Source organism: Asterias rubens, chromosome 14, assembly GCF_902459465.1.
Source record: "Asterias rubens chromosome 14, eAstRub1.3, whole genome shotgun sequence".
Classification (NCBI taxonomy): Eukaryota; Metazoa; Echinodermata; class Asteroidea; order Forcipulatida; family Asteriidae; genus Asterias; species Asterias rubens.
In genome coordinates, this window is record NC_047075.1 from 10,349,465 (window position 1) to 10,375,983 (window position 26,519).

At 39.5% G+C, this 26,519-nt stretch overlaps 2 protein-coding genes across 2 annotated transcripts; both read left to right on the forward strand.

Moving 5' to 3' along the window:
* Positions 1-657: 657 nt before the first annotated feature.
* Positions 658-22,846, forward strand: LOC117299119. Its single transcript, XM_033782579.1, has 11 exons — positions 658-693; positions 826-1,209; positions 2,579-2,650; positions 3,907-3,984; positions 7,595-7,738; positions 13,177-13,245; positions 13,781-13,855; positions 14,097-14,168; positions 19,525-19,581; positions 19,748-19,920; positions 21,876-22,846. Exons 5-11 carry the CDS (start codon positions 7,605-7,607, stop codon positions 22,844-22,846), a joined length of 1,551 nt encoding a protein of 516 aa, XP_033638470.1. The 5' UTR covers positions 658-693; positions 826-1,209; positions 2,579-2,650; positions 3,907-3,984; positions 7,595-7,604.
* LOC117299328 lies at positions 22,819-25,223 on the forward strand. The gene is made up of 2 exons (XM_033782847.1): positions 22,819-23,764; positions 24,490-25,223. Exons 1-2 carry the CDS (start codon positions 23,002-23,004, stop codon positions 24,705-24,707), a joined length of 981 nt encoding a protein of 326 aa, XP_033638738.1. The 5' UTR covers positions 22,819-23,001; the 3' UTR covers positions 24,708-25,223.
* The last annotated feature ends 1,296 nt before the right edge of the window (positions 25,224-26,519 follow it).

The window sequence follows — 26,519 nt, forward strand, 5'->3', positions numbered from 1 at the left end:
TATTATTTATAAAATTTGTCTGCTAGTTTTTAAATGTATAAACAGTCTAGCTCCAGGCTATCTTTGTGAACTATTGCTTACGGTTAACTCAACTTCACGTAGGACCACACGTTCATCCTCAGATAAAACTAGATTGCAACCTGTGAACACTAGATTATGTACTTACGGTGACAGAGCTTTCTCTGCAATAGCACCTCGTCTGTGGAACCAGCTAAATGTTTGTCTCAGGGAGGAAAACTCCCTCTGTAGCTTTAAATCTGGGCTTAAAGTATCTTTCTATGTTCTTACTGCCCTGCTGCTTCATATTATTGTTGCGTTTTTTTTTTTTTATTGTTATTATCTTAATTATTGTTTGTGTTTTTTACTGGATCAAACAATTTCGGTGGCTTTTACTCAATGTGTTTGATTGATTATATTCATCTTTTTACTTGTACATGTATCTTTATTGTTTTATGATCATACTTTATGGATTTTATTTTTGGATCTTTTAATTATTTAGTTTTTGTGGTTAAAATGTTTTGTTGTTGTAAAGCGACTGGGAGCATTTTTAATGGATTTGGCGCTATATAAATGTTTATTATTATTAAATGTTTATTATTATTAAGCAAACAACATTGCTTAATATAATAGATTTTAAATTTGCATCTGGGATAAAGAATATTAATGTTGGTTTTTACCCATACACCGATGTGTGTTAGCACTGTATACTCAGTACTTTCCCGAGTCCTGTGAAAAAAAATATATCACAGGCATGTTACTCGGGTGGGATTCGAACCCACGACCCTTGCAATTCTAGAGCAGTGTATTACCAACTAGACTACCGAGGTTGCCCGGCAGCTAGAGGCAGTTCGAATCCTATTTTTCACCAGGAAGTATGGCCAGGGAGATGGCTCATGCCATTTCGCTTTCATAACTTTATACCAGCAGCTCGAGACTGGACAGGAAACGGGTCTGGAAGAAACTGCCAGGTGGAATAGACATTACGAGCTTATCAATTTGTGCGTGTGCATAGGCTGTAATTTCCCGTTAACCCGCGACGTACGTTAGATGTTAGCGAGGAAACCATAACAATGAAATATGGCAATAATCTAATTTATTTTGTACGTATTTATCGATCAATTGTAGAAACCTCCGCAACAACAATTTACAGGAACTTCCAGACGGATTGTTTTCAGATCAGACAGACTCAGAACGAATTGTACTAAGTATGTGAGTATTGTATTTTGCTCCTCCGAAAGTAGTTTAAAAAAGGTGTTATGTTGTTGTTAAAACCGTATTTTGTTTTATTTTATTTGTTTTGCTTTGTCTACTGATAGTTCTTCTAATTATAGTTACTAAAACTTTGTATACGTTTCGTTCTTTCTTTTTCAAAAAGGTATGTTTTCGATGAACCTAAAATGGAACATGCTTTTAGAATAAGTACTAAAAGGGTACATCGAAAAGCCACATTAAAATTTATTAACCATTCTTACAAGCAAGTTCTGTCTTAACTGATCTTATGACGACACCTCTACGATAGTTTAAACTAATCAGTCTTCGAAATCGTACTATTCCGTTTGGAGTTTATCTTAACATCTTTATCAAGGCTAAGGTTGATTCCCTAAAAAGTGACTTGCTATGTTGCCCATTCGTATGTTCTTTGATTGGTTGTTGCTGAATAACCATGACTTAAGTAATGACTGATCATAACGCAAGAGCCCTATACTGAGGGAAAAAAAGTGTAGCGACGAGTTCTTAAACGGCCGTTTAAAACCGGCAGGGTCGTTGCTGTGTGATAAAGGCCCGAGCCGAAGGCGAGGACCTTTATCGCACGGCAACTGCAATATTTTAAACGGACGTTTAAGAACGAGTCACTACACTTTTATTCCCATTCATAAATGCCCTTTAGTTAAAAAACGTTAAACAAATACAATTATAAACACTTTGACAATTGAAAATTCGAAGTTTGAAATATTGTTTTTCAAAAACTTTGTGAATAATCTGTTTGATGCGCGTGGGTTGTGTGTATAAAACGCGCGTTTAAAACATCCCCACGTGACGCGCTCTCCACCAATAGGAGTAGAGAAGCTGTCTTGGGTATTTATGAATACAGTTTAAATAAAAGTGACTGATGATTTCCAAGAAGTTTACAAGATTACTGAACTTGTTTATTTTGGGCTTTGTAACTAAACAAAACAATAGCAATAAACTGGAAGGTATAACGTTTTTACTTGTTGCGTATACAACGAAAAACAAATACAACAGACCGTGGCTTGTTTATTATGCGGAAATCGATACTTTGTTACATTGGTTTTCATGTTGCTTGTGTGCGGCGTGATTTAAACACAATTTTACAATTTCAGTAACAGTTTTAACTGCGTCGTAAAGTTTTACTGTGAGGTTATGGGCTTTATCACAAGTGGATACAACTGAGTTCTAATCAAACACATAATTAGTAGAGTAAGTTCTTAAAATAAATTATATACTTTTTACATTTTATAGCTTCGATTATGTTCTTTAACCTTCTGTTTCCCCTTTTTGCCATTTTGTTCTACCAATACAAATCATAACAAGTTGCCATGTTATTATGTGTTTACAGTGATCTTGCTAACAATCAAATTCGAAAGGTGTCTCCATCAACTTTCAAAGGTTTAAAAGAATGCTATAGTTTGTAAGTAAACAAGTAATATGTTTTGTTCTTGTACACATGAATCTATCTGTGGGGGCATGGTTTGCTTGTGCGTAAAGCGCTCGCTTCTCACCAAGGTGACCCCGGTTCGATACTCGGCCAGTGCCATTATATTAGTTGAGTTTTGCGTTGGTTCTCTGCTGTGCCAGGATGGTTTTCCAGACCATTTGGTGACAATTCGGCAGTTAATTCATTTCCCTAATGTTAACTTTTAACATAAATGTTGGGGAGCAGTATTGAAAATTGGTAAAAGTTCAGAGTGGCATGGTGGGTGCAAACTTGTGTTTGAGGTCCTATTTCCTGAACGAGCCGTCTGATAATCTAGCATGATGAGTGTAACAACAAACACATCGTCTGCATAAAATGACAATTCTAGTACAGCAAAACGTAATTTCACAATTTTGACTAATGCGTCTAATTCTCATAATAACAAAAACTCGAACTTCTCTAGGGTCTTTCATCACAGCACACCACTCTGATAGACCGATACTAGGCTGTGATAAATAACAACAGTCTCCTGACGATGACTACAGCAAGCTGTAGTCGAAACAATGAGACCAATTCAAGAACCAGCCAATTTCCTATACCTTCCGCCCGGGTAATAGTTAAAAAGCAGGACAGTTCTTTTTAGAACTGAGAAGTCTCCCGAACATCCGATAAATCTACTCCGCGGTAGTAGAATAAAGAAATACGGTTCTGTAAGAACAAACTCTATACCTGGCAAGTAGATACACACATGGTGTTACCGCAAACTAAATATATATTTAAATATTTATTGTCTGTTTGCGTATTATATACATCACATATATGGTCGTGCAATCCAGGCGCATCAACTCGACCCTGGTGCATCCACTGATCACTACTTTGGTTGCTTAGATAACTACCAAGGCTTTGAAATCACATTATATTAAAACATTGACCTACATTATTGATCGTATATTGCTGGTTATTTGTTCTAGACTATGTTCAGGCTCCACATTTTGTAACATCTTAGTTATGGTATGTTCCTTTTAAAAGTAAATTTTTAAAAACGGCAAGAGCTCAGACTACGTGAATAGTAATAGGGGCAGGTACCCAAGTGGCAACTTACCTTTAGCTAATAGCGACTGGGAAGATAAATTTCCGAAAGTAGGCAAATATTATTTCATTTCAAAGTCCTGATAAAGTTACCAATGAACGTCGCTGAACGACTGACGTTGTTTACAAACTTGCCTCATGTTTCACTTTTTGCTTTTCAGATCTTTAGCTTCAAACAAGCTGAATGATGAGTCATTACCGAATGATTTATTGGTCAACGTTACGCTTGGTTCTTTGATGTAAGTAGTCAGTAATTATTCATGTTAAGCGTGGCGGTACCCTTTTTGTTTAAGATGCTTATATTATAATTTATTTATTATTTATTACATGTTTTGGTCAATGTATAATTTTAAACCGAGGTCAAATCCAGCTGCCGGGCACTGGACAATTGATTTAAACCGGTCACAAAGTTATTGATAGCCTTTTGGCAAAGCAACAGTATTCCGAAAGATAGGACAGCAAAAGTTTGAAGTCACTTTGGACGGCATAGTTTGTAAATGACTGGCATCAAAACTAGACATATGATCATGGCATCGGGAAGACGGTGGATGCCGCGCTTGAGTTAAAACACAGGTCAACAAAGTCCAAAACCAATAATTTAAAAACTGATATAAACTGAAAAATAAACTATATTGTTAACTCATGTTGGTATGCCAAACCTTCGTAATTAACAGTTAATTACCTTGTTCTTAAGTTTGAAAAAGAAACCCGTAAAAGCACGATTTTCTTTAAAAGTGCATACTTGACTATACCGAAATTGTTGCACTCCCTATATCAATTGTGCATTATTGTTTCAACAACTTTGTTTTCATAGGTAAATATACCCAGGATTTTTTTTATTAAAAGAGTAATTCATATAACACCTTAATGTTTGGTAATTTTGAGGTCAAAGGATCAAATAAACTGAAAGGAAATGGTGAATGCCGTGTCAATAAGTACACTATGTACCACTCGGGGGCACAAGCTGGCCGGAGGGAGTCGCCTTGCTTCTAAACGATAAGGTAAACAAATCTCTCTTACAATGGACACCAGTCTCCAAGCGGATCCTTCATGCTTGATTACGTCACAGACACGGTTATATCACAATTATTGTGGTCTACGCACCGACCGAGTTATCCTCTACAGTAGACAAGGATAACTTGTACAACCAACTGGAACCCATCATCCACTCTACTCCACCTCACGACCAACTGCTAGTCATTGGTGATCTGAATGCCGTCAGCAGGAGAGAGCGTGCAGGCTATGAACGCGTTGTTGGGAACTTCGGTTCTGGAAGACCAAATAACAACTCGGCACGCCTCCTCAACATGTGTTCCCTAACCAACTTGTCAATTGTTGGCTCCTTCTTTAGACGGAAAGAAATTCACCGATTGTCTTGGTTATCCAATGATGGCCACACCAGGAAGGAGTTGGACCATATGTTGACTAGGGACTGCTCGATCTTCTGCACCTATCGTGTATTCAGGGGTGCAGAGGCCCCAGCAAACACGGACCATCGACTAGCTGTTGGCACAGTCAAGCTCCAGCCCTACCTCAAACCTCCAAAACCAACAACTAAGCGTCTTAACGTGAGATCCTTCATTGAAAACTCAAACATCGCCACTAATTACAATAAATTCGAAGCCCTCAGTGCCCTCGGAGAAGATCTGGAGTCCTCCTGGTCTACCATACACTCTGTGATTCTGTCTGCTGCTTCTGAAACGATAGGCCTCATCAGGCACCAAAGGCGTCCGTGGCTATCCAGTGGCACACTGGATATTATTGACGAGATAATTTGTGGGGACACAAATGAAGCACGCAGATTGAAGGGCGTCTTTAAAGCCAAGGCCAAGCAGGACCTCGAGGAGTTATATGGGAAACTTGCAGACACTGCTGAAGAAGGGCTGCGAAGAAACGATCTACGGCCAACCTTCAAGGCCATCAAGTCTTTGCGTTGTCCCCCGTAAAAGGGAAGCAGCTCCCCACCGATTACAAAGTCCGATGGCACTCCTTGCAAGACAGTTGAAGAAACAGTGACTCGCTGGCGAGAGCATTACAACTCCATGCTCAACCATCTTCCAGCTACACCCTGCCCAGACCTTATTGCACAGGCATCAGCTGCAGTCTCTGCTCCGGACGTCTCCGCTGACGCTCCCACAATGGCTACGTTGTGCTATCAGGAAGCTTAAGAATGGACGTGCCGCAGGTCCTGATGGCATTCCTCCCGAACTGCTCAAGTGTGCCGAGACCCCGATAAGTAAAGCCCTTCACGAACTCTTCCTCAAAGTATGGTCCTCCGGAAGGGTTCCTTCCGATTGGAGGAATGGTGTCATCATCTCTTTATACAAAGGAAAAGGTCAGAAAAAACAATGCAACAGCTACAGACCTATAACTCTACTATCAGTCCCTGGAAAAGTTTTCTGCCACGTACTCTTGTCTCGCCTAGAACCTCTACTCGTACGTCACCGCCGACTCTAGCAGTCTGGCTTCACAAGGGGCCGTTCAACAATGGATGCAGTGCTCGCCCTTCGACTCCTGTTTGAACTGCACCGCGAGTTTGAAAGACCTCTCCACGTTGCTTACGTCGACATCAAGGCAGCATTTGACTCTGTAGATCGGGAAGCCCTTTGGAAAGCCCTGAAAGCAACCGGAGTTCCACCATTTCTTCTTCACCTGATTCAGGACTTAAATGACGGCAGCACCTCCACCGTGCGTGTTGGCAACGAAATCTCCTGCCCCCCCCCTAGCACATTTGATGTTCCCCAAGGCTGTGTCCTGGCCCAAGCCCTATTTTGCTGTGCCATTGACTGGGTACTAAAGCGCTGTCAGGCTGATCTCGGCATATTGGCAGGAGAAACTCCTTCAACGACCTAGCCTACGCTGACGATACCGCCCTGTTCACAAGAGAGCCCAACGAGTGGTCCAAACCAAGATCCAAAACTGCACCGGCCTCGGACCACCTTCTGTTGCAGCGTCTGTTGAGGGCCAGGCAGTCGGGACCACAGATTAGTTCAGATACCTCGGCTGCGACATCTGCTCTGAAGGTCACTCTTCTCCCGACATCCATCGACGACTCGGGCTCGCCTCTTCAACCTTTGGCCAGTTAGATCGCGTGTGGCGGAACAACGTCTCAACGTCAAAACCAAGCTGAGGGTGTACACTACATGCGTTCTCCCCATCCTACTCTTGGTGTCCGTTAATCAGACTTCGTCTCCAACGAATCAATTTTGGAAACCACCGGTCTCAAGGACATCCGTGTGTCCATCTCACGGCGACGCCACTCCCTCTTTGGCCACGTCCTTCGGCTTCCAGAAGACACTCCAGCACATGCCGCACTCAAGCTGAGCGTCAACGCTCCAGGGGACTACGTCCTGGCCCTGCCTGGAAGAGACCCAGTGGGCGACCACGCAACACCTGGTTGCGCAAGCTAGAAGTCGACCACCACTCACCGGCACAGCAGCTGCGGGCAGTCTGCAAGCAATCGTCTGGTTTGGGCGGCTCTACGTCCCCCTGGATGGTCGACCGAGAATGATGATGATGATTTAGTTTTGTTGCACACATTTGAAGTAGAATTAAATCTAACTGTGTGATTTTCTCAAAAGGTGCATATCTTGAGCACGTCAAAGTTATTTGCACTCCCTATCCCAACACTGTAATTTGTGTGGTTGGCCACTCCATTGTGGACAATGGAATTAAAAGCCACTTATTGATTGATCGAATGAATAATTGATTAAATGATTAATTATTGATTGATCAATTAATATGTCAAACCTGTGACAGACATAGCGCATTGTATGTTTCCTATATTATTATTATTATTATTTCTGAAGTGTTTCCCTACAATGTGCTGTTTTGTTATGTTTCATACAGTGATCTATCAATGAATGAGCTGACAAAATTTCCAAAGGAACTTCTACGAACACAAAACCAGCTCGTGCACCTTTACCTCCAACGCAACCACATCACCGCTCTAGACGAAACCATGTTCAAAGGACTTCACTCTCTTGCTTCACTGTAAGTTTTGTTTTCCAGTTATTTGCTGTGTGTCCAAATTAGGGTGGTTAATGTTACGGTTATCATATTTAAAGGGAGGGTCGTCGTTCCGTAATTTTCACTTATTTTATAACCTTTATTACAAACACTGTACCTGGTTTGACTTTCTTAAAAGCTTTAATGTAACTGACAATTATAGTGTTTGATGTTGTGTTATACTGTGCAAACATTTACGTTGTGACAATGAATAGTAACCAACACATAAGTTTATACAGCTATTACATTTTGCAATGTTTTACACATTAATAATAATAATAATATAATAATAATAATATAATAATGCGCACATTTCCACCCTGCTGGGTGTTCAAGGCGCAGTACAAAAAAAAAAAAAAAAAAAAAAAAAAAAAAAAAAAACATAACACAAAGAAAAACAGACACAACAAAATTAATCCTTGAAAACTTGTGACATAAGATAAGTTTTGAGAAGAGACTTGAACTTTGCGGTACAAAGACAAGATCGAAGATTAAGTGGTAGAGAGTTCCAGATGCGTGGCGCGGCTGAGGAAAAGACATGTCACCCCATGAGTGTCGAGACTTGGGTTCAATGATGAGAAGCATGGAACTTGATCGAAGATTCCTTGATGGAGTGTAAACTTGATGCAATTCAGAAATATAGTGGGGAGCCTTGCCATTAAGAGCTTTGTGGACAATGAGCATCAGCTTGAAGATGATTCGTTGAGAGATAGGGAGCCAGTGTAGTTGTTTCAGAATGGGGGTGATAGAACAGGATTTTCTAGACAGTGTCACAATGCGAGCAGCAGTATTTTGGAGCCGTTGAAGTCGAGAAAACTGGTTGTAAGGAAGACTGTAAAGAAGAGCATTGCCGTTGTCAAGACGAGAAGTAACAAATGCGTGAATGAACTTTTCAGTGGCACTTTTGTCCAAGTACTTGCGAATCTTACCTATATTCCTGATGTGATATGATGATAAACGAACAATGTTGTTGGTGCGTGGCTGATGTGTCATCGATGAATCAAAAATAACTCCTAACTTCCGAGCTTTCAGCGAGGGAGCTATCTGAGCATTACCGATGGAGATGTATGACACTGAAACCTTAGTTAACTGTTGACGTGACCCAAATAGAAGGAACTCTGTCTTGTCATCATTTAACTTCAGGAAGTTTTGTTGTGTCCAACGTCGAATCTCTTGGATGCATTTTATTAATTCTTGCAATAGATGCATTAGCGTTTTCTTGAAAAGATTTAAACGTGATGTATAGCTGAGTGTCGTCTGCTACACATGGTAATTCAGATTAAATTTCAGGATGATGTGACGAATCGGAGAAGTGTATAGCGTTAACCACTGCGGGCCGAGTACGGACCCCTGTGGCACAGAGTGGTTCAAAACAACAGTGTCTGATATCGCGGTGCCAATACATACATGCTGAGTTCTATTGTGGAGATACGATTTGCACCATGCTAGGGCTGTGTCCTCTATGCCGAGGTGATTCTGGAGCCGAGAGAGAAGGATGTTGTAACCAACAGTGTCAAAAGCAGTACTCAGGTCTAGCAGGACTAGTGCTGCAAGGTTGCCATTGTCCATTGCAGAGAGAATAAAATAATAATAATAATAATAATGAGAACTTATAAAGCGCACAAATCCATCAAAGTGCTCATGGCGCTAAATACAAATAATAATATTTACATGTACAATAACCAAAATTGAAACGTAAGCCTAAGCTAAGAAGAAATCCAGAACATGTTGAAGAGAAATACAATACAAATGCAATATCAAAGAAAACATCGAAGGGTAGAAATCAAACCATTTTCTCAAAGACTTGGTTGAAAAGATGTGTCTTAAGGTTTTTCTTAAATTGTGTTAAAGAAACAGATGATTTTACTAGTGCTGGCAATTTGTTCCATAGGCGTGGGGCAGCATGTGAGAGAGACCTGTCTCCCCATGAACGATTGGATATGGGCTCAATAAGGAGACTGTAATTGTAAGACCGGAGTTTGCGAGGAGGATTGTATGGTTTGAGTAGATCATCAATATATGCAGGGGCATTGTTGGTGAGAGATTTATACACAAAAAGCAGAAGTTTATACTTAACTCTACTGCTAACGGGTAACCAGTGTAATTCTTTCAAAATCGGAGTTATATGACAGGACTTTTTATTTAAGGTGATAACACGAGCAGCATAGTTCTGAATACGCTGAAGTCGTTAAATTTGAGTATTAGGAAGACCATATAAAAGTGAGTTACACATGTCAAGTCTGGAAACGACGACGGAGTGGACTATTTGCTCAGTTGCTTTTTGTGTTAAATATTTCCTCACTTTGCCTATATTACGAATGTGAAATGTTGTAGAACGTGCAATACTAGAAATATGTGAATTAAGTGTCATGGAAGAGTCGAAGATCACACCAAGATTACGAGCTTTAGTAACAGCGGTAACTTCGGAGTCACCTATATTAATATGGGGAATAGTAACTTTAGAGAGTTGTTGGCGTGAACCAAGTATCATAAATTCAGTCTTGTTATCATTAAGTTTAAGGAAATTGTCTTGCATCCAAACACGAATTTCACCAACACACGTTTCAATACGACTGATGCTCTCATCAGCAAAATGTTTGGATGGTTTAAAAGAGAAATACAACTGAGTGTCATCAGCATATACATGATAGTTCAGTTTGTGTTTCAGGATGATGCTATGAACTGGGTAGGTGTATACCGTGAACCACAGCGGTCCAGGAACCGACCCCTGAGGGACTGAACAATCATGAACAACTGGGTCCGAAGTGGAATTGCCAATGCGTACATGTTGTGGTCTGTTTTGCGAATAGGATTGTAAACCAATAATATCACGAATTCTCTTGAGCAAAATAGTGTGATCCACAGTGTCAAAAGCCGCACTCAAATCAAGCAGAATCAGGGCAGTCACATGGCCTTCATCCATAGCACATAAAATGTCATTTTGCACCCGCAAGAGTGCCGATTCAGTGCTAGTGCAGACTCGGTCCCATAGAAAGGCTTGTATGCTGACTGGAACACGTCGGACAGGTTGAAAGTATGAATGTGATCAGAAATATGTGATGAAACTACTCGTTAGAATATCTCCTTGTCCAGGTTTGGTTTCTTGATGAGCGGCCTGATGTAGGAAACTTTGAGGCTATCGGGGAAACAACCGGAACTGAGAGTCATTTACAAGCTTAGTGATGTAGGGCACAAATAATATATCAATGTTTTTTTTTATCTCATGGATGTTGACACTGGATCCAGCTCACAGGATTTTGAAGGAGATTTCATAATAACCCTTTGAATCTCAGCAACAGTGGCAGGCTCAAACACAGATAGTCTACACTCTGGTTGAAGATGTGGTAATGTCTGCGGTACGTTGTAAGGGACTGATGAACATGATGAGCGGATGTCTGAAATCTTAGTGACGAAGAATTTCTGGAACACATTTGCTAAGTCCTGGTCATTGTAAGTGGATGGAAGGACAGGGGTTTTAGGTTTGAGCAACAACTTACCAATTTTCTGGAAGAGCTTCTTTTGATCTCCTTAGGATTCTTGTACTTGAGATGAATAATGGATGATTTTTGCCTGTTTGATCAAATTCCTAACTACTTTACATTGGTTGCGATATTCTTGTCGTTGTATTGCCAATTTGCCATTTTTCCGCCACTTCCGCTCCAGTTGACGACAGATCTTTCTAGCTGTTCGACTATCATCATTGAACCAGGAGACTTCAGTTCGGGCCTTGACTGATCTCGTTTTCCAAGGTGCGTATTTATCCAAGATGTCGCTGACTGTACTCTCATATTGGCTGACATAGAATCCAAGCAGTCATAATCAACTTCTAGATTTGCTAAATGAGTGCCCGTGTCGCGGAACACTTCGGGATGATTCACATGTTTCCATTGTCGGCTCTTTTTAGTAACGGTTGGGACTTTGGGCTTACACAGACTCAAGTTACACATGACTGCATAATGGTCTGATAATCCAGGTAGAATAACAAAGTTTGAGACAATTGGTGGGGAGATTTCACGAGTTATGACAAGGTCCAGGCAATGACCGAGATGATGAGTCGGCTCCTTGATATGCTGGGTAAGACCAAAAGCCTGAAGGAGATGCTTAAACTGGTTTGCATTGGTGTTGTGGATGTCATCAACATGAATGTTAAAATCGCCGGTGATGATGATTTCCGATGGATGAAGCAGATATTCCTAAATCAAATTCTCAAACTCCCCTAAAAAAATTTAGAAAGTCACATGTTGGCCGTTTGAATCTCTTTCAGGTCTGTATACAATGACAAGGCGAACAGATTTAGAGTTTCCGGAAACTTCTGCATGAAGAGATTCAAAAGTTGTGTACTGGACGTCATTACTTTTCACAGAGACAGAGAGAAGTAGATATGTACAGTATTGCAACTCCTCCGCCAGTTTTGTGAGGTCTTGGGATGTGATGAAAGTAGTAGCCAGCAGAGGTACACTGACGACATGTTAAAATGTCGTCTGGTCTTAGCCACGTTTCTGAAACAGCAACAAGGTCCAAATCTTTTTGCAGAACAGAATCAGCAAAATCGTCATACTTGTTACAGATGGACTGTGTGTTCAGAACACAAAGGCTTAGTTGAGATTTGGCTAGTGTCACTGGTACTGGAACAGATGGGAGTGTAGCTTCGGGTATAGGGGGTTTATAAGTTCTACGGCGACCATTTTTTTTACCACGATGTGTAGGTCGGTAAACAGTGCTGGGATTTACAAAAAGGCCAAGGTTCTGTAATTATAATATACAGGAAGGCAGCAGAGTTGTAGCACGTGTGGATGGGGCATAACGGAGACTGAGAAGCTTGTTTCGTGAGTAGGAATTTGCTGGGCCGGGATTTACAGCAATGTCACCAATATCACAATTTCCAAATGAAAAGTGGCTGGGGAGTTGTCATAGTAAGAAATAGGGCATTTCAGATATTTACGACGCTGGATGAGTCCTAGATGTGTCTTTGGCAGAATGCAAGCATCAGACACAATTGATGCTGATGGAACAAAGCTGACCACAGATGAGTCAGTACAGTACAATGGTCTAGCAAGCAGAGAGAGAATGAAAAGGATACTTACCTCCATTGTCCCCAGATGGGCGAACAATGTCCATGGACTAGGTGGATGACTGCACAGGATGCAGCCACCTAAGTGTGTGTAAGCTTTATACACCAGAATGCTCAACTGAGACAGTGAGAAATTCCACAGAAAAACACTATTTTAACAATTTAGATGACTCCAGGAAACACAGAAGAAAAAAAAAAAAAAAAAAAAAAAAAAGGTGTGTCTCACTTTCTATAACATTTTTGTTCTAGTCATCATGACGAAAAACCTATATCATTATGCTTAATTCTTACGGTTTGGCATATATATTTTAATAACCAGATTAGTAAATTACAACTCTGGGTTTTCTTGCAGATACATCTATCAAAATCCGATAATGCAGATGGCAGACTTTCAGTTTTTTGAGACAACCCTAGAACTTCTGTAAGTAAAAAAACTCAAAGTTCAATAATTAGAATTTCGCAATAATTTTTAGTAATGTTTTGCAATATTTTAGTAATGTTGGATTAACACCATTAACCATGACATTCTTGGAAAAAGATTACATGGCTGCTTCGGAATTCGGAGCAAAGTCTACGACTGTCTGAATTATTTTATGCGTCCAATTTGGAGTGCCACTAGGTTTTATTATGGGACCTGTTTTTTTCTTTACATGGATCCACTCGAAGAAACGGGGGCCGGGTAGTCTCGGGATTAAGATGTAAGCTGAAAACAATAAATATTAAAATGCATGGACCCATCCAGGTAGAGTGACAACCGTGATATACAACCATTTTGTTCACGATCACAGAGAAAACAAAGTCTATGGACATTGAGGACCCCCCCCCAAAAAAAAAAAAAAATAGATGTCAGATCGGTAGGACAATCAACAGAAGGGCACAGTTAGAAGTTAATGACATAATTATGTGAATATTCGGCACACAGTAATTTATTTGTTGCTTTTCTCTCCCCTTTGTAGTCTTATGTTTCAGTGTGATTTATCAGAAGTTGGAATGAGACCGTTTGCTACGAAAGGAGACACCATCAAGCAAATGTGAGTTAAATGTTTGTAATACAAAAAAAAAAAAAAAAAAAGAAATTGTTGTTATAATTCCGTTCAACGTTATTTGTGTTGACTCATACATATTTCAGTTGAGTAATCGTTTTTCACTATGATTGTTGCTTGTTTCTATGTTCATTGTGTCTTGATCTATTTTCCTATGCCATCCAATTTCGAAAGATATTGATCTTCGTAACGGCTTTATTATTTGTATTTGTCTTAATTGACTGATTAGATTGATGCACGGAAATCCAATTGAACGTATTTCCAACACCGTATGGCGTGATTTGAGACATGACTGTTACGTGTAAGTACATTAACACACGGTAAGCAAAAGACAACCTTACTGTCCGGATTTGAACAAATAAAAGGAAAATCGCTGAAACAAACATATTTAATAGTATTATGATGAGAGCAGGGTAAAATAAAACCAAATCTCTTACTTTACGTTCAATTGTTATATATCGCGTCATATTACATGTTATTAGATTATTTTAGAAATGGATTTAACAAAATAGTTGCATGGCAGTAAAAGTGTATAATTGTATTATTACAAGAAAGTCGACTCACCAACGTTTAGCGAGGTGTCAACCGTATAATTGGCCCCAACATTGTTAAGTTTACCCAGTTCTTAGTACATTTCTACAGTTAATTTGGTTTTATTTATGTATATATAGTTATATATATTGTCCTGTCACACCATGGGGTATCTATCGCCTGAACGTATGCCAACGCTTGCACAGAATAGTTCGAAAATTAACAAAGTCAAAAACGTCCAACTTCCCAACGATTGCATAAAAAGTCGAGATCGGTGTTGGAAAGGACGGCTCCATAGCGTATCCATAGCCTATTGAACGTAGACATAGCGTATGACTAACGCATTGATAGCGTTTCACTAACTAAATAACAATGTTATGACAGCGTATCACAGCGTATGCAAGCGTATGAGTAACGTATTGATAGTGTGATGCGTTCAGCACGACCGACCATGAAGAAATGAGGATGAGTGAAGGCCCTGTCACACAACGGCGTATCGCCTGAACGTAAGCCAACGTATGCGAAATACCAAAAATACGTTGGTGTACGCTGATATAAGTTTGGGGTAAGTTGTTTACGATAAGAGCACGTTGGGATACGCTGTTAAAATTGTGAACACGTCGAGCCCGCGAATGTTTTTTTACGCATGTTCAAAATGTCTCGGCGTACTGAACGTGTGCTTAATTTGTTCTGCATAAGTTCCCCGTAAGTTCATGGTACGTTAGACATACGTTGACATACGCTGGCATACATTATAGGAACGTAACTCGTAGGTTGGTATGCGTTGATGTACGTCTGCTAACGGGGAAACGTACAGCCAACATAGTGATAACGAGATGATAACGGATCCATAGCGTTTTGAACGTATAAATAGCAGTCAGTGCGCAACTTCGAGATAATGAAGCTGACGCGCAAAGTTTCTTTGCAAAATCGTGATCAGAAAAGCGCTCTCGAACCCTTTGAGAATTCACGAGAAAATGCGAGTGTTTATAGCGCGTCAGTAAACCGCTCCCTCCGTTTGGTGGGAAATGTTTCAACGAAAAAACTTAAAATGAAGAAGGATTATCTTGAGATGTTTTATCTTAATGAAGAGTTATCAAATGTGTTAAACTGTATGCACATTTTAAATAAAACCTTCGCAAAGTGCGACACGATTAAAACTCCTTTTTTGATGAGCCCTTCACGTTTGCCGTGATCCTGACTGTTTCCCGTTACATGATTATAAAGGATATTTTTAGTATGTTGAATAATTTGGTAGTTGTTGGGTTTTTAAACGTTTACTGCGGGAAAACGGGGAACACATTTTTTTCGCATCATAAAAGGGGCAAACTTTACAAAAGAAATGAGAATGAGTTACTCACGGGACCCACATATATATACTGACCCCCCCCCCCCCATCAGTTCAAAAAACGTCAAATGTCAAATGCTCGCCAGCTGTACGGCACATACGCTAGCTGTACTGTAATACACAATATGTACGTTATCACTACGTTGGCTGTACGAACGTATACCAACCTACGAGTAACGTTCCTATAACGTATGCCAGCCTATATCATCGTATGTCAACGTATGTCTAACGTACCATGAACCTACGGTGAACTTACGCAGAACGTATGAGCAACACGTTCAGTACGCGAATAAATTTTGAACACGCTAAAAAAACAATCACGGGCTTGACGTGTTCAAAATTTTAACAGCGTATCCCAGCGTGCTCTTAACGTAAACGATGTATCCCCAACTTACCCCAAACGTATATCAGCGTACACCAACGTATTTTCAATATTTTGCATACGTTGGCTTACGTTCAGGCGATACGCCATGGTGTGACAGGGCCTTTTACTTTGTTGACACTGTAACGTACTGCCAACGGGTCCTTGTTTGCTCTGTAGCCAAACACAGACCGAAAACAAACGAACCAATGCTGTTCAATATAAAACACACTTATTATTTATTCTTCGAGACCGACAACTTATTCGTTGCTTACTCACTGAACTCAGCATTTGGTATTTATACACAACTTAAAGGGACACACCGGCTGATTTGGGCTGTTTGGGCTACAAAATAGACTAAGATATGACTTCAGTGGTCTTCGATGAATAAAGAGGAACAGTCTTTTAAAAAAAAATCATCAAATTTAGGCGTTTTTGAGCATTTAAAGACAACAACGAAGGTCGCGTGATTGTTCTAACCAAAAAGTGGTACAAACAATCACGTGACCTTCCGGGCTAGTTTTAGTTCCCGCCGTCTAAAAGTAACTTTCCAAACTAAATTTTCATCTTTTTTTTTACAAAATTATTAACGAATAATTGACGAAAAATATCATATATTCAAATTATTGCTACAAAATGTAAATACTGGTGAAAAATCTAACGTAAGATTCGCATTCAAAGAGTCCCAGTAACGGAAGCTTGTTATATGGCCCCACGGCATGGAGCAATCGGAACGTAAGCCTTGAGGCATATCACGTACCGCACATGCCGTGTCTCGTGGGGGCTGGAGGTGTAATCCCGGGCGCTATGAACTATCAGCTTGCAGGTCTCGCCGTGAGCTTGGGAGGGGTTGGGAGCCAGACATCAAAGTACATGTTTGTCATCGTAGGTTTGTCAGTCGGTAAACCTCGTGTCGATTCCGTTATCTATTATGATCGCAAGATTCCAATATAATGCTCTGTTTTGTTTTATGGCTCCTAACTTCTTTTTGTTAGGAGTTTTCAGGTAATTAATAAAGATTGATGATGTCAAAACATAGGAATACCGCAATTCGTTATATTGCCAGTGTTATTGTGTGAGTAGCTAAAAAAAAATGTTATGAAAAAGAAAAAAAAGGATAACAAAAACGGAGCCCCCGATCGTAAAAAGAACAGGTGAATAATATTTGTGTAAAGGTTGAAACAAAAATAATGATAAAACCATATTCCCTCAGAGCATTATTTTGTAAAATAAATATAATTGTTTAATTCTGTGAATGAAGTGTTATTTTTGAGATTGTTGAGGTATTATTTGGTTACGTTCCATGCTACGTAGATACTCAGCTACGCTTACGTTTCTTCAAGTTGCGCTATATACTCAGCCCGATATTCAAGCCCGAGTCAAATTACGCTTACGTTCCATACGCAGCTACGCTTACGTTCCAAGATACCCAGCTACGCTTACCTTCCAAGATATGCTTAGGTTCCAAGCTACGCTTACATTCCAAGTTTTGCTTACAATCCTTCAAGTTACTCTTTAATAACAACAGGTACGCTTTCAATCCTGAGTCAAGTTACGCTTATGTTCCACACACAGCTACGTTTACGTTCGAAGATACACAGCTACGCTTACGTTCCAAGATATGCTTACGTTCTAAAAGATAAGGTTATGTTCTAAGCTACACAGCTACTCAGCTACGCTTGCATTCCAAGTTTTGCTTACGTTCCTTCAAGTTACGCTTTAATAACAAAAGGTACGCTTTCAATCCTGAGTCAAGTTACGCTTACGTTCCATACGCAGCTCTGTTTACACTCCAAGATATGCTTACGTTCCAAAAAATATGGTTACGTTCTGAAAGATATGGTTCCGTTTAAAGCTACGCAGCTACGCTTATACAATCCAATATACGTATAGGTTCCAGTTACGCTATAATCAAAATTTACGCTTTCAATCAGAGTCAAGCTAGGCTTACGTTTCAAGATTTGCAGCTACGCTTACGTTTCAAAATACATTCTCACAAGGACGCTTTTGAATCCCTCAAGATTCCCTTCCCCCCGAGATTAAAAAATCTGTTACCGCGAATAACAGGGCCCATTGATCAATTTCATCTGTTAAGCAGAAAATACTGCTTACACAATTTCGTTACTATTTAAAAATTTAGTCGGGCACCAGCCACAAGTTTTCAAATTTAATTAAAATTTGACTGGTAATTAGTTTCTGCTATGCAATACTATTTTGTGCTAAGCAAATCGTTGTGCCACTATGAAGGCATTATTAAATTGGGCCCTGACACGTCATCATGGCTATGCGGTAGTAGGCCTAGTTTATTGGTGACAGGAATGTTTTATTTACTTGTCATTGTCCCGTCATATTCTGGGTTAGTTTCTTTGTGTTCTTCGTGACGATCTTTGGCTGTACGTCGAAGCACGAAGCTCTACCTCCATCGTCGAAGGATCTGCCTGATCCGTATATTTATGCTGGTTGTTAATAATACATGGATAGACTGGATCCTTATGCTGCGTCGTAGTAAACACGTTGCTATAAACAAAGCACCAGTCTACTTACAACATTATGCGACAATGTCACGAAGATTTGACAGTTGCAACGGCTGGAAACACGTATACGGTGACCTTTTACCGCTTTGGGTTTTTTAAAATAATATTTCGCTAATTACGAGACATTTTGATGATTTTTTTTACAGCAACCATCTATAAAAACATTAATTATGATTCTACACCCCTAAATTTCGTAAATGGAGAGCCGGTGTGTCCCTTTAATCATATTAATCATAAACAATACATTGCTAGAAAGGGCACCAAAACAACGCATCCGGTCAGCACACATGAATAAAATATTATCATTATGTTATACAATGTTATACATCATCAATTACGCGCGATAGTTCGTCCAATCACTGAACAGTTCACTAAGAGGTCAAGCCAGCTGCCTCGGGAGCGTTGTTCTCCAAGATCCGGCGGGCCACTACGCACCGGCGGGGCGTACAGTTTCAGTTCGTCACAATACCCTTTCAAATTAGTTTACACAATAAACAGCAGACTTGTATTTTATTAATGTTTTCCCATTATCAATATATGACCATGCATTAAAACACATAATAGTATCAAGTAATACTGGTAGCCCACCATCATGCCCTTAGCGATAACTGCACTGCGTGTGTTTGTTCAAATTGATTTTAATCATAATTACCGAAGATTACTTGCAATTATTTTTAAAAAAGACTGAACTGTACACCAAAACTTTATGAACATTATTTGTATTATTTTAACATTGCATATGTGAATAATTTAGATTGGATAGGTTAACCAAATTGATGTAATTAAATTACTTTGTACACTCGAAATATGATTTCAGTCCGTAACCTAAGAATATCATTTCGTTCCTCTGGTTTATTTTCTGTTAAAATAATTTTCTTTTTAGATCTGTTGATAAAAGTCTTCAAGAAGCACCACAAACGAATCGGACAGACATTACTGTGTAAGTACCCGAATGAAAAATATGGGAAAACTAAAAACAGAAACAAAAAATTACATTTAAAGGCAAATGTCATCATTAATTTCTTCTATCGAAGTAACTGTTCGTCCCCTCTTTAAAATTTGTCATATCGTTCAATAACATGTTTATTCACATGTTACTTTCGCAGTGAATTAGTCGGAGACGACTTTATACGTCCATTCGACATGCAGTATTTAGGAAACAGTGACTTTTCATCATCGGGTTTTGTGTGCCAACAAATTGCAACATTCGAGCGTAAATGCAGGCCTTGTCATCAGGGAACTTTCGGATCGCAGTCAGGCTGTAGTCCATGTCCGCCAGGTGAGTTTGCAGGAAATGTACTAATTTTAAGGTGCTCCCATACAGAAAGGGATATTATATTTATTTAAAAGGTAAACATACACTTTTTCCCCTCGAAATACTATTGCTTTCCGTCGAAAAATTAATTCGTTTCGTGTTTTCGTTTACTTGAAACGATGCTACGTTTCATCAAAATCATTTCGTTCCCTAAAGATATTTGTTTCTTCCCTAGAAAAGCTTGTTTGTTTCCTCAAACATATTAGGCAGCCCAGGAGGCCTTGATATGTCATTTAATTTACAAAAATCATTACAATATCGCCGCATAGTTTGTGTGTTGTTTGTATATTTTTTTTTTATTTCATAGTTTTATAAATTGTTTTCGTTGTTTATTTATGTAACAACAAATAAAAATATGAAAAAATACAAACAAATAGGTGAATTCAGGCCTTTTAACTATTAATGAAATTCAAGTTTCATCATGCTATCAATAAGAGTGAACAGAGACGGATTAATAACGGAATTCTTTTTGAGCCTTAAATCCATTTGACACTTTCGGTAAACAGTATTGTACAAAGGCCCACACTTCGTGTATCACAACTTATAATTTATATAAAATAACAAACCTGTGAAAACTTAGGCTCAATCAGTCATCGGAGTCGGGAGAAAATAACGGTAAAACCCACCCTTGTTTCCGCACGCTTCGCCGTGTCATGACATTAATTTGTTTAAAATAAAACCGTAAATCTCGATATCGAGAATTGATATTGTTTTAGTGTTTTCTCAAAAAGAAGAGCATTTCATGGACAAATATTTCCAGGGAAGTCTTTCACCATTACCTTCTCTAAACCATGTAAGTAATTTGTAAAAATCTGTGAACTTCTTTTGTCCCTGTTCCGAAAGTGTCCAATGGCAGGGTTTGTGTACTTTGTGTATGACACAACACAAAACGTTAACAAATTTACTCGAAATTACTCGAATAAACTCGAACGGTTTGAAGGTAACGATATAAGAAAGCCTCCCTTAAAATATTTCTTGCTGAGGTGCTTCGGTTTTTGAAAAAATGATTACAGCAATGGCACAACATTGAGTTTCGTTTTAGAAGGTTTGTGCCATAACGTCAACTCACGGGACGTACGTAATCCTAAAATGAACGTATGGTAACGTTCGGGCAATGTAACCTGAATGTTGATTGATCACCCGATTTTCTTACACCATACCTTAATGATTACATAAATGTAAGGCCATGCACAAATTTGTTGTTTGGGGGATGATTTAATCTCCGGTACAACCGAGGTGCGCGGGCTGAAGGACTACAATCCCGGCCATATGTTTTCCTCAAACCAAAATGTTCCTCAAAGTGGATTCGTTGAGACAGGTTGTCGTAACTACCACATCTATATATTCCACAGGTGGGTTTTACCAGAGCAAAACTGGTCAGTATTCGAATGACGGTTTGAACTGTGAAGTATGAAAATATTCACTTACAGGGAAGGTTCACGTTTGGTAGTTACTCAAAACAAATATTAACTTAAAAACTGACTTGGTAACGAGCATTTGAGAGCTGTTGATAGTATAAACATTGTGGGAAATGACTCCCACTGAAGTAAGTTAGTTTTTGAGAAATAGGTAATTTTTCACTAGAATAAAAAAAGACTTCTAGCTAGAAGTCTTTTATTTTTATCTGAAAGCACACAAATTCGTCCAACAAGGGTGTTTTTTTCTTTCATCATTTCCTCGCAACTTCGATGGCCAATTAAGCCCAAATTTCCACAGGATTGTTTTTTATGGTTATGATGGGATACACCAAGTGAGACGACTGGTCTTTGACAATAACCAAAGTGTACCTTCCCTTTCACAATCGCAATTTTTGTGGTAAATTCACCACGAGTTTCAAGTGTTCATAGTCGCGAAAATATTCGCCACAGTGTGAGGGCAGCATCAAGGTTGTTGTAATGGCACATCTGTTTACTCGACAGGTGGGTTTTACCAAAGCAAAACTGGTCAGTATTCGAATGGCGATTTGAACTGTGAAACATGCAATAAAGGAACTTACGTCTCGCCTGAAGCTTCACCTGGCACGAGAGCTACCGATTGCAAGGTGTGTCCAACAGGGACAGATAAAAGTACCGCTGCAGGGTTCCGGGCTTGTCCATGTGTGGACAACTATTACCGCACTGACCGGTTTGGCGAATGTCATCAGTGTCCCCACGAAGGGATCAACTGCTCCGGGGAATATCAACATCTTCGTCCGGGCTACTGGTGGACGTGGAACTGGAGCTCACAAGAAGACCGTATCTCGCAGGAAAACCACGATTCGTATATGAATTTTGTCAGCAATATAGGCATTATGAACGACTCGTATGGCAGAAGCACGCAGAGATTTAGCGGGAAGTTACCAAAGGTACACAAATGTCCACGCGACGACGTGTGTCCAAATGGTGGATTTGGTATCGACTCAACTTGCAGTGAAGGTTACAAGGGCTGGATGTGTTCCGAATGTGCAAACAAGTATTACTCTTGGCTTGGTCATTGTTTGGAATGTCCAGAGTGGCCGTTATTTGCTGTAGAAGTCTTCTGCATCTTGCTTGTTGTCTGCCTCGTAGTCTGTTTCTTTGTGTGGGATGCATATAGAAGGCATCGTCGGAATGAACGAAATATCGTGAGCGTCTTCTTAGCACGCGGGAAAATCGTAGTTGGTTTTTGCCAGGTCATGGGGGAAATATTCTCCGCTCTAGATGACATTCCTTGGCCAAAGAATTTGCAGACATTAGGATCAGTCTTTAAGACAATGGAGGTTAGCATAGTTGGTTGGTTGATTAGTCCTCGATGCTTTATTCCGGATTTCACCTACCACAATATTTACATTGAATTCTTGGTCGGTTTCAGCTTCATCATATTTGTTGTTCTGGTTGCTTTTGTTACTATGTATTCAGAAAATATTACATAAGAGACGCGCAAGGGTTGCCTGCGCACTGCAGAAATGATCTCAGTAAAAGTAAACGAAGATGTTTCCTTATTGTCGTCATTTTGCTCTTTCTGTCGTACCCAAGCGTATGCAGCGTTGTTATCACTCTGTTGCCAACTGGGTGTAAGCTGTTTTACATGGATGAGGATAAAGAACTCAACATCACCTTGCTGAGGTATGATTACGCAATAGACTGTGAGAGCCCAGAACACAATGTTTACAACTATGCCGCCCAAACAGCTGTGGTGTACGTTGTGGGTTTCCCGCTCGCATTGCTCATTCTTCTGTGGTATAGCAAAAGAAAGACCACCAATGGAGAAGATCAAGCATCCGTTTCGAGTCAGGGTTCAGATCAAGTGTTGCCCGGTACCTCCAATGATGGGATAGAGGATACAGAAGCACCCGTGTCGAGTCAGAATTCGGGTCAAGTACTGCTTGTTGTCACCCATGATAGGACAGATGACTTTAATAACCTTGTCACAGAGTCAGATGCGACTGTATTTCATGACACCTCAGAGCCAGATGCAAAAATTAGCTGGCAGAGTTTTCTGTGTGAAAACTACAAAGCCGAGTTCTGGTACTGGGAGATCATTGAACTTACCCGTAAGATCCTGCAGACGCTCTTCATACTGCTGTTCGGACCCGAGGACCACTTCACGCTCTTCATGTCTGTCTTCTTGTCTGTCTTCTTTCTGCTCATCCACGCCTACCTGAAACCAATGAAGGATGCAGCTGAACAGCGGCTTCAGATGTGCTCGCTTGGTATCATCTTCATAAACATGCTGGCGGCGTCCTTGCTCATCATGCCAAATGACGATGGGCCAATTGTAGATGATAGAAAGGGAATTCTTTCAACTGCGTTAGTTCTTCTTAATCTCAGCATTATTGTTTTCGTTGCAAGTAAGTAAACAATTGGGTTTATCACAACTGCAGCTTTAATTTATTTATAATGCATGTGTGTTGTTGTCTTGCATGAATGTCAAATACAAAACACACAAACAAACCGGTGACATAACAGAAATCTTGCCATTAAATAGATTTTGCAAGATGTGATTTTGGTTCGCACACGCCCTCATACGGTTACAACCAGATATATCGGTTATATTTAATACTAGCATGTTACTCCATCCCACACTACACTCGTATGTTACAATGCCAATCTAAAAAAAATCCATAAATAACTCACACACATTTTGAAACGACGTCATCAACATTTTACGATGTAAGGAGTGTGTGTGTACCCATAAGTTAGTTTGACGATAACATGAAAAATAAGTGACCAAAAAGCGCTATGAGATAGATTACAAGATCACTTATAATTGGCTACACGAGTCGCCAATTGATGAACATGATCTCTTGTCACTCCGATATCACACTCGGTTGTAAAACAAAAAATGACAATACGTCCGTTTAAGAGCCCCATTTTGACCAATAAAACTACCTAAAGTCGCACACGCACACCCCGAAACTTTGATTATACAGAGAGTATATTGCCAAAAAGGGGGAATGGTTTGTGTTGGGGGGGGGGGTGGCGCTGTGTACATAAACAAACTCAAAAAAAAATATGTAAAGGTTGCTTTTAAATTGTTCTTCTATTGCACCATTCGTATGTTCTTGTATTTTAGTAAGCTCCGTCTGGACTGGCATCAAGACACTTTCGAGACATGGATGCTTTGCTTGTATAAGAAATTCATCGGTGCAGATGTATAGATGGTGCCGAAGACGCTACAAGAGAGAGCAAGATGGCTATCTGGACGACCAACACTTTTCACTTTTTGACGAACAGGATGAGCAGACCAATGAAGGCCAAGACGCTTCATCAGTGGTTCCAGTGACTTATTAACTATTCTTGGCCTGACAGTGAAGTTAGAAGCTAAAATGAATATAATTTTAGATGCTGGGCTGCCGGACCAGTTTATTGGGTAGTGAATAACACTGTAATATATTGCTATATTTAGTTAGTTGTTTCAAAAGAAGGCTGATGCAAGATCTTAAACAAAAATCATAGCAAAATGGATGTTTTGTTCGAGGCTGATGATTTAATAGGGCAAGTCGTATTTTGTATTAAAAACCAGGTTTGGATTACATTTTTGTTCAGACACTTTGTGTGGTATTTAGGGGCGTTTTAATTTTTTGTTATACTTTGTAGTTGCCCTTTTTTGGCAATCTAAAAGTAAAACGGACATGCTTTCTTTAAAACACAGAGAAGGCAAAACCTTCTATCATCGCTATAACGAAATGAAAACTATTTCAAACTCCCTCAACTCTTGACACGTAATTCATGTTATTCAAAATATTTAAAATGTATACCCAATTCCATTTAAAAACACTGGACACTAATGGTAACTGTCAAGACCAGTCTTCCCACTTAGTGTACAAAACAACTCAACTGCACAAAACAACAAACTAGTGAAAACTTGAACTCAATTGGTCGTCGAAGTTGCGAGATATTATAATGGAAGAATAACATTATTGTCACACGAAGTTGTGTGCTTTCGAATGCTTGATTTCGGGACCTCAAAATCGAATTATGAGGTCTCAAAATCAAAATCAACTTCTTAAGTGGAAAATTACACACTCTTTTCCCTGAAAACTACGTTAATTCAGCGGGAGCCATTTCTCACTATCAATAGCTTTCCATTGCTTGTTACCAAGTAAGTTTTTATACTAACAGTTATTTTGAGTAATCACAATAATTCACCCAGCCCTGTGCAAATGTTTAAGAAAATTGCGTGAAAGCATTGTTTACAAACAGGAACTTAACTCGAAGTCGTTAGAGTAACTGCAATTATTAAAGGAACATTACACAATTGGTTTTGCTAACAAAACAGTTGCTGGCAGTGTAAGCAATCTATGTAATCACCATATTATACATAAACTGACAAACCTGTAGAAGTTTGATATCGATCAGCCTAGTGGGTCACTAGAAAATAGTGAAAAAACGATTACACATTAAACTTGCATGACATCGATGGAAGAAACAAAATGAATAAAACACTCACTGAGCGATAACGCGAAATTAGATTCTCACTAATATGACATTTCAGTCATAAATATTTCAAAGGATGCTTTCTACTATCATCATAATTAGACCGTGTGAGTTCGATGTAAATCTGTGAACTTCACGATTTGTTTTCTTACAAATTATGTAACGTTCCTTTAAGCCAACATCTCTCTTGTAGATTTAGATAAAATGGGAATCATGTTGCATCCTGCTGCATCCGCATACCTTTAATCCATCTGGCTTTCATATTGATGTGTCGCTCCCCTGTTAGCTAAAATCACAGTGAAGTATAATTTATTTTTTTCCCATTGTGCTTTTTAACACAAGGTGTGAAACGGTTGCTTTCAGATTCGCTTTAACTGACAAAAGAACCGTTTTGGGGAGATGTACGGAACTGTCTATTTGTGGAACGCGCACGAATTATAATAATGATTTACTTGATATAACTGTTGAGGGTGTATTGCATTATGTGCTTTAAAAGAGCTGTGTATTACTGTTATGAATATTTTGTCTAACATAGGTGTGAAACGGTTGCTATAGGATTCGCTCTAACTGTTGAAACGGGAAAAACAACCGTTTGGGTAACCCGTACCGAACTATGCATGTTTGGAACGCGCACGAATAAGAATGATGATTTACTTGATATAAACT

Coding starts and splice junctions, on each gene's coding strand:
- LOC117299119 (XM_033782579.1), top strand. CDS start 7,605: ATGAATGAGCTGACAAAATTTCCAAAGGAACTTCTACGAACACAAAAC. Junction 13,856..14,096: donor GGAGACACCATCAAGCAAAT/GTGAGTTAAATG, acceptor TTGACTGATTAG/ATTGATGCACGGAAATCCAA. Junction 14,169..19,524: donor TTGAGACATGACTGTTACGT/GTAAGTACATTA, acceptor TTTTCTTTTTAG/ATCTGTTGATAAAAGTCTTC.
- LOC117299328 (XM_033782847.1), top strand. CDS start 23,002: ATGGATGAGGATAAAGAACTCAACATCACCTTGCTGAGGTATGATTAC. Junction 23,765..24,489: donor CATTATTGTTTTCGTTGCAA/GTAAGTAAACAA, acceptor CTTGTATTTTAG/TAAGCTCCGTCTGGACTGGC.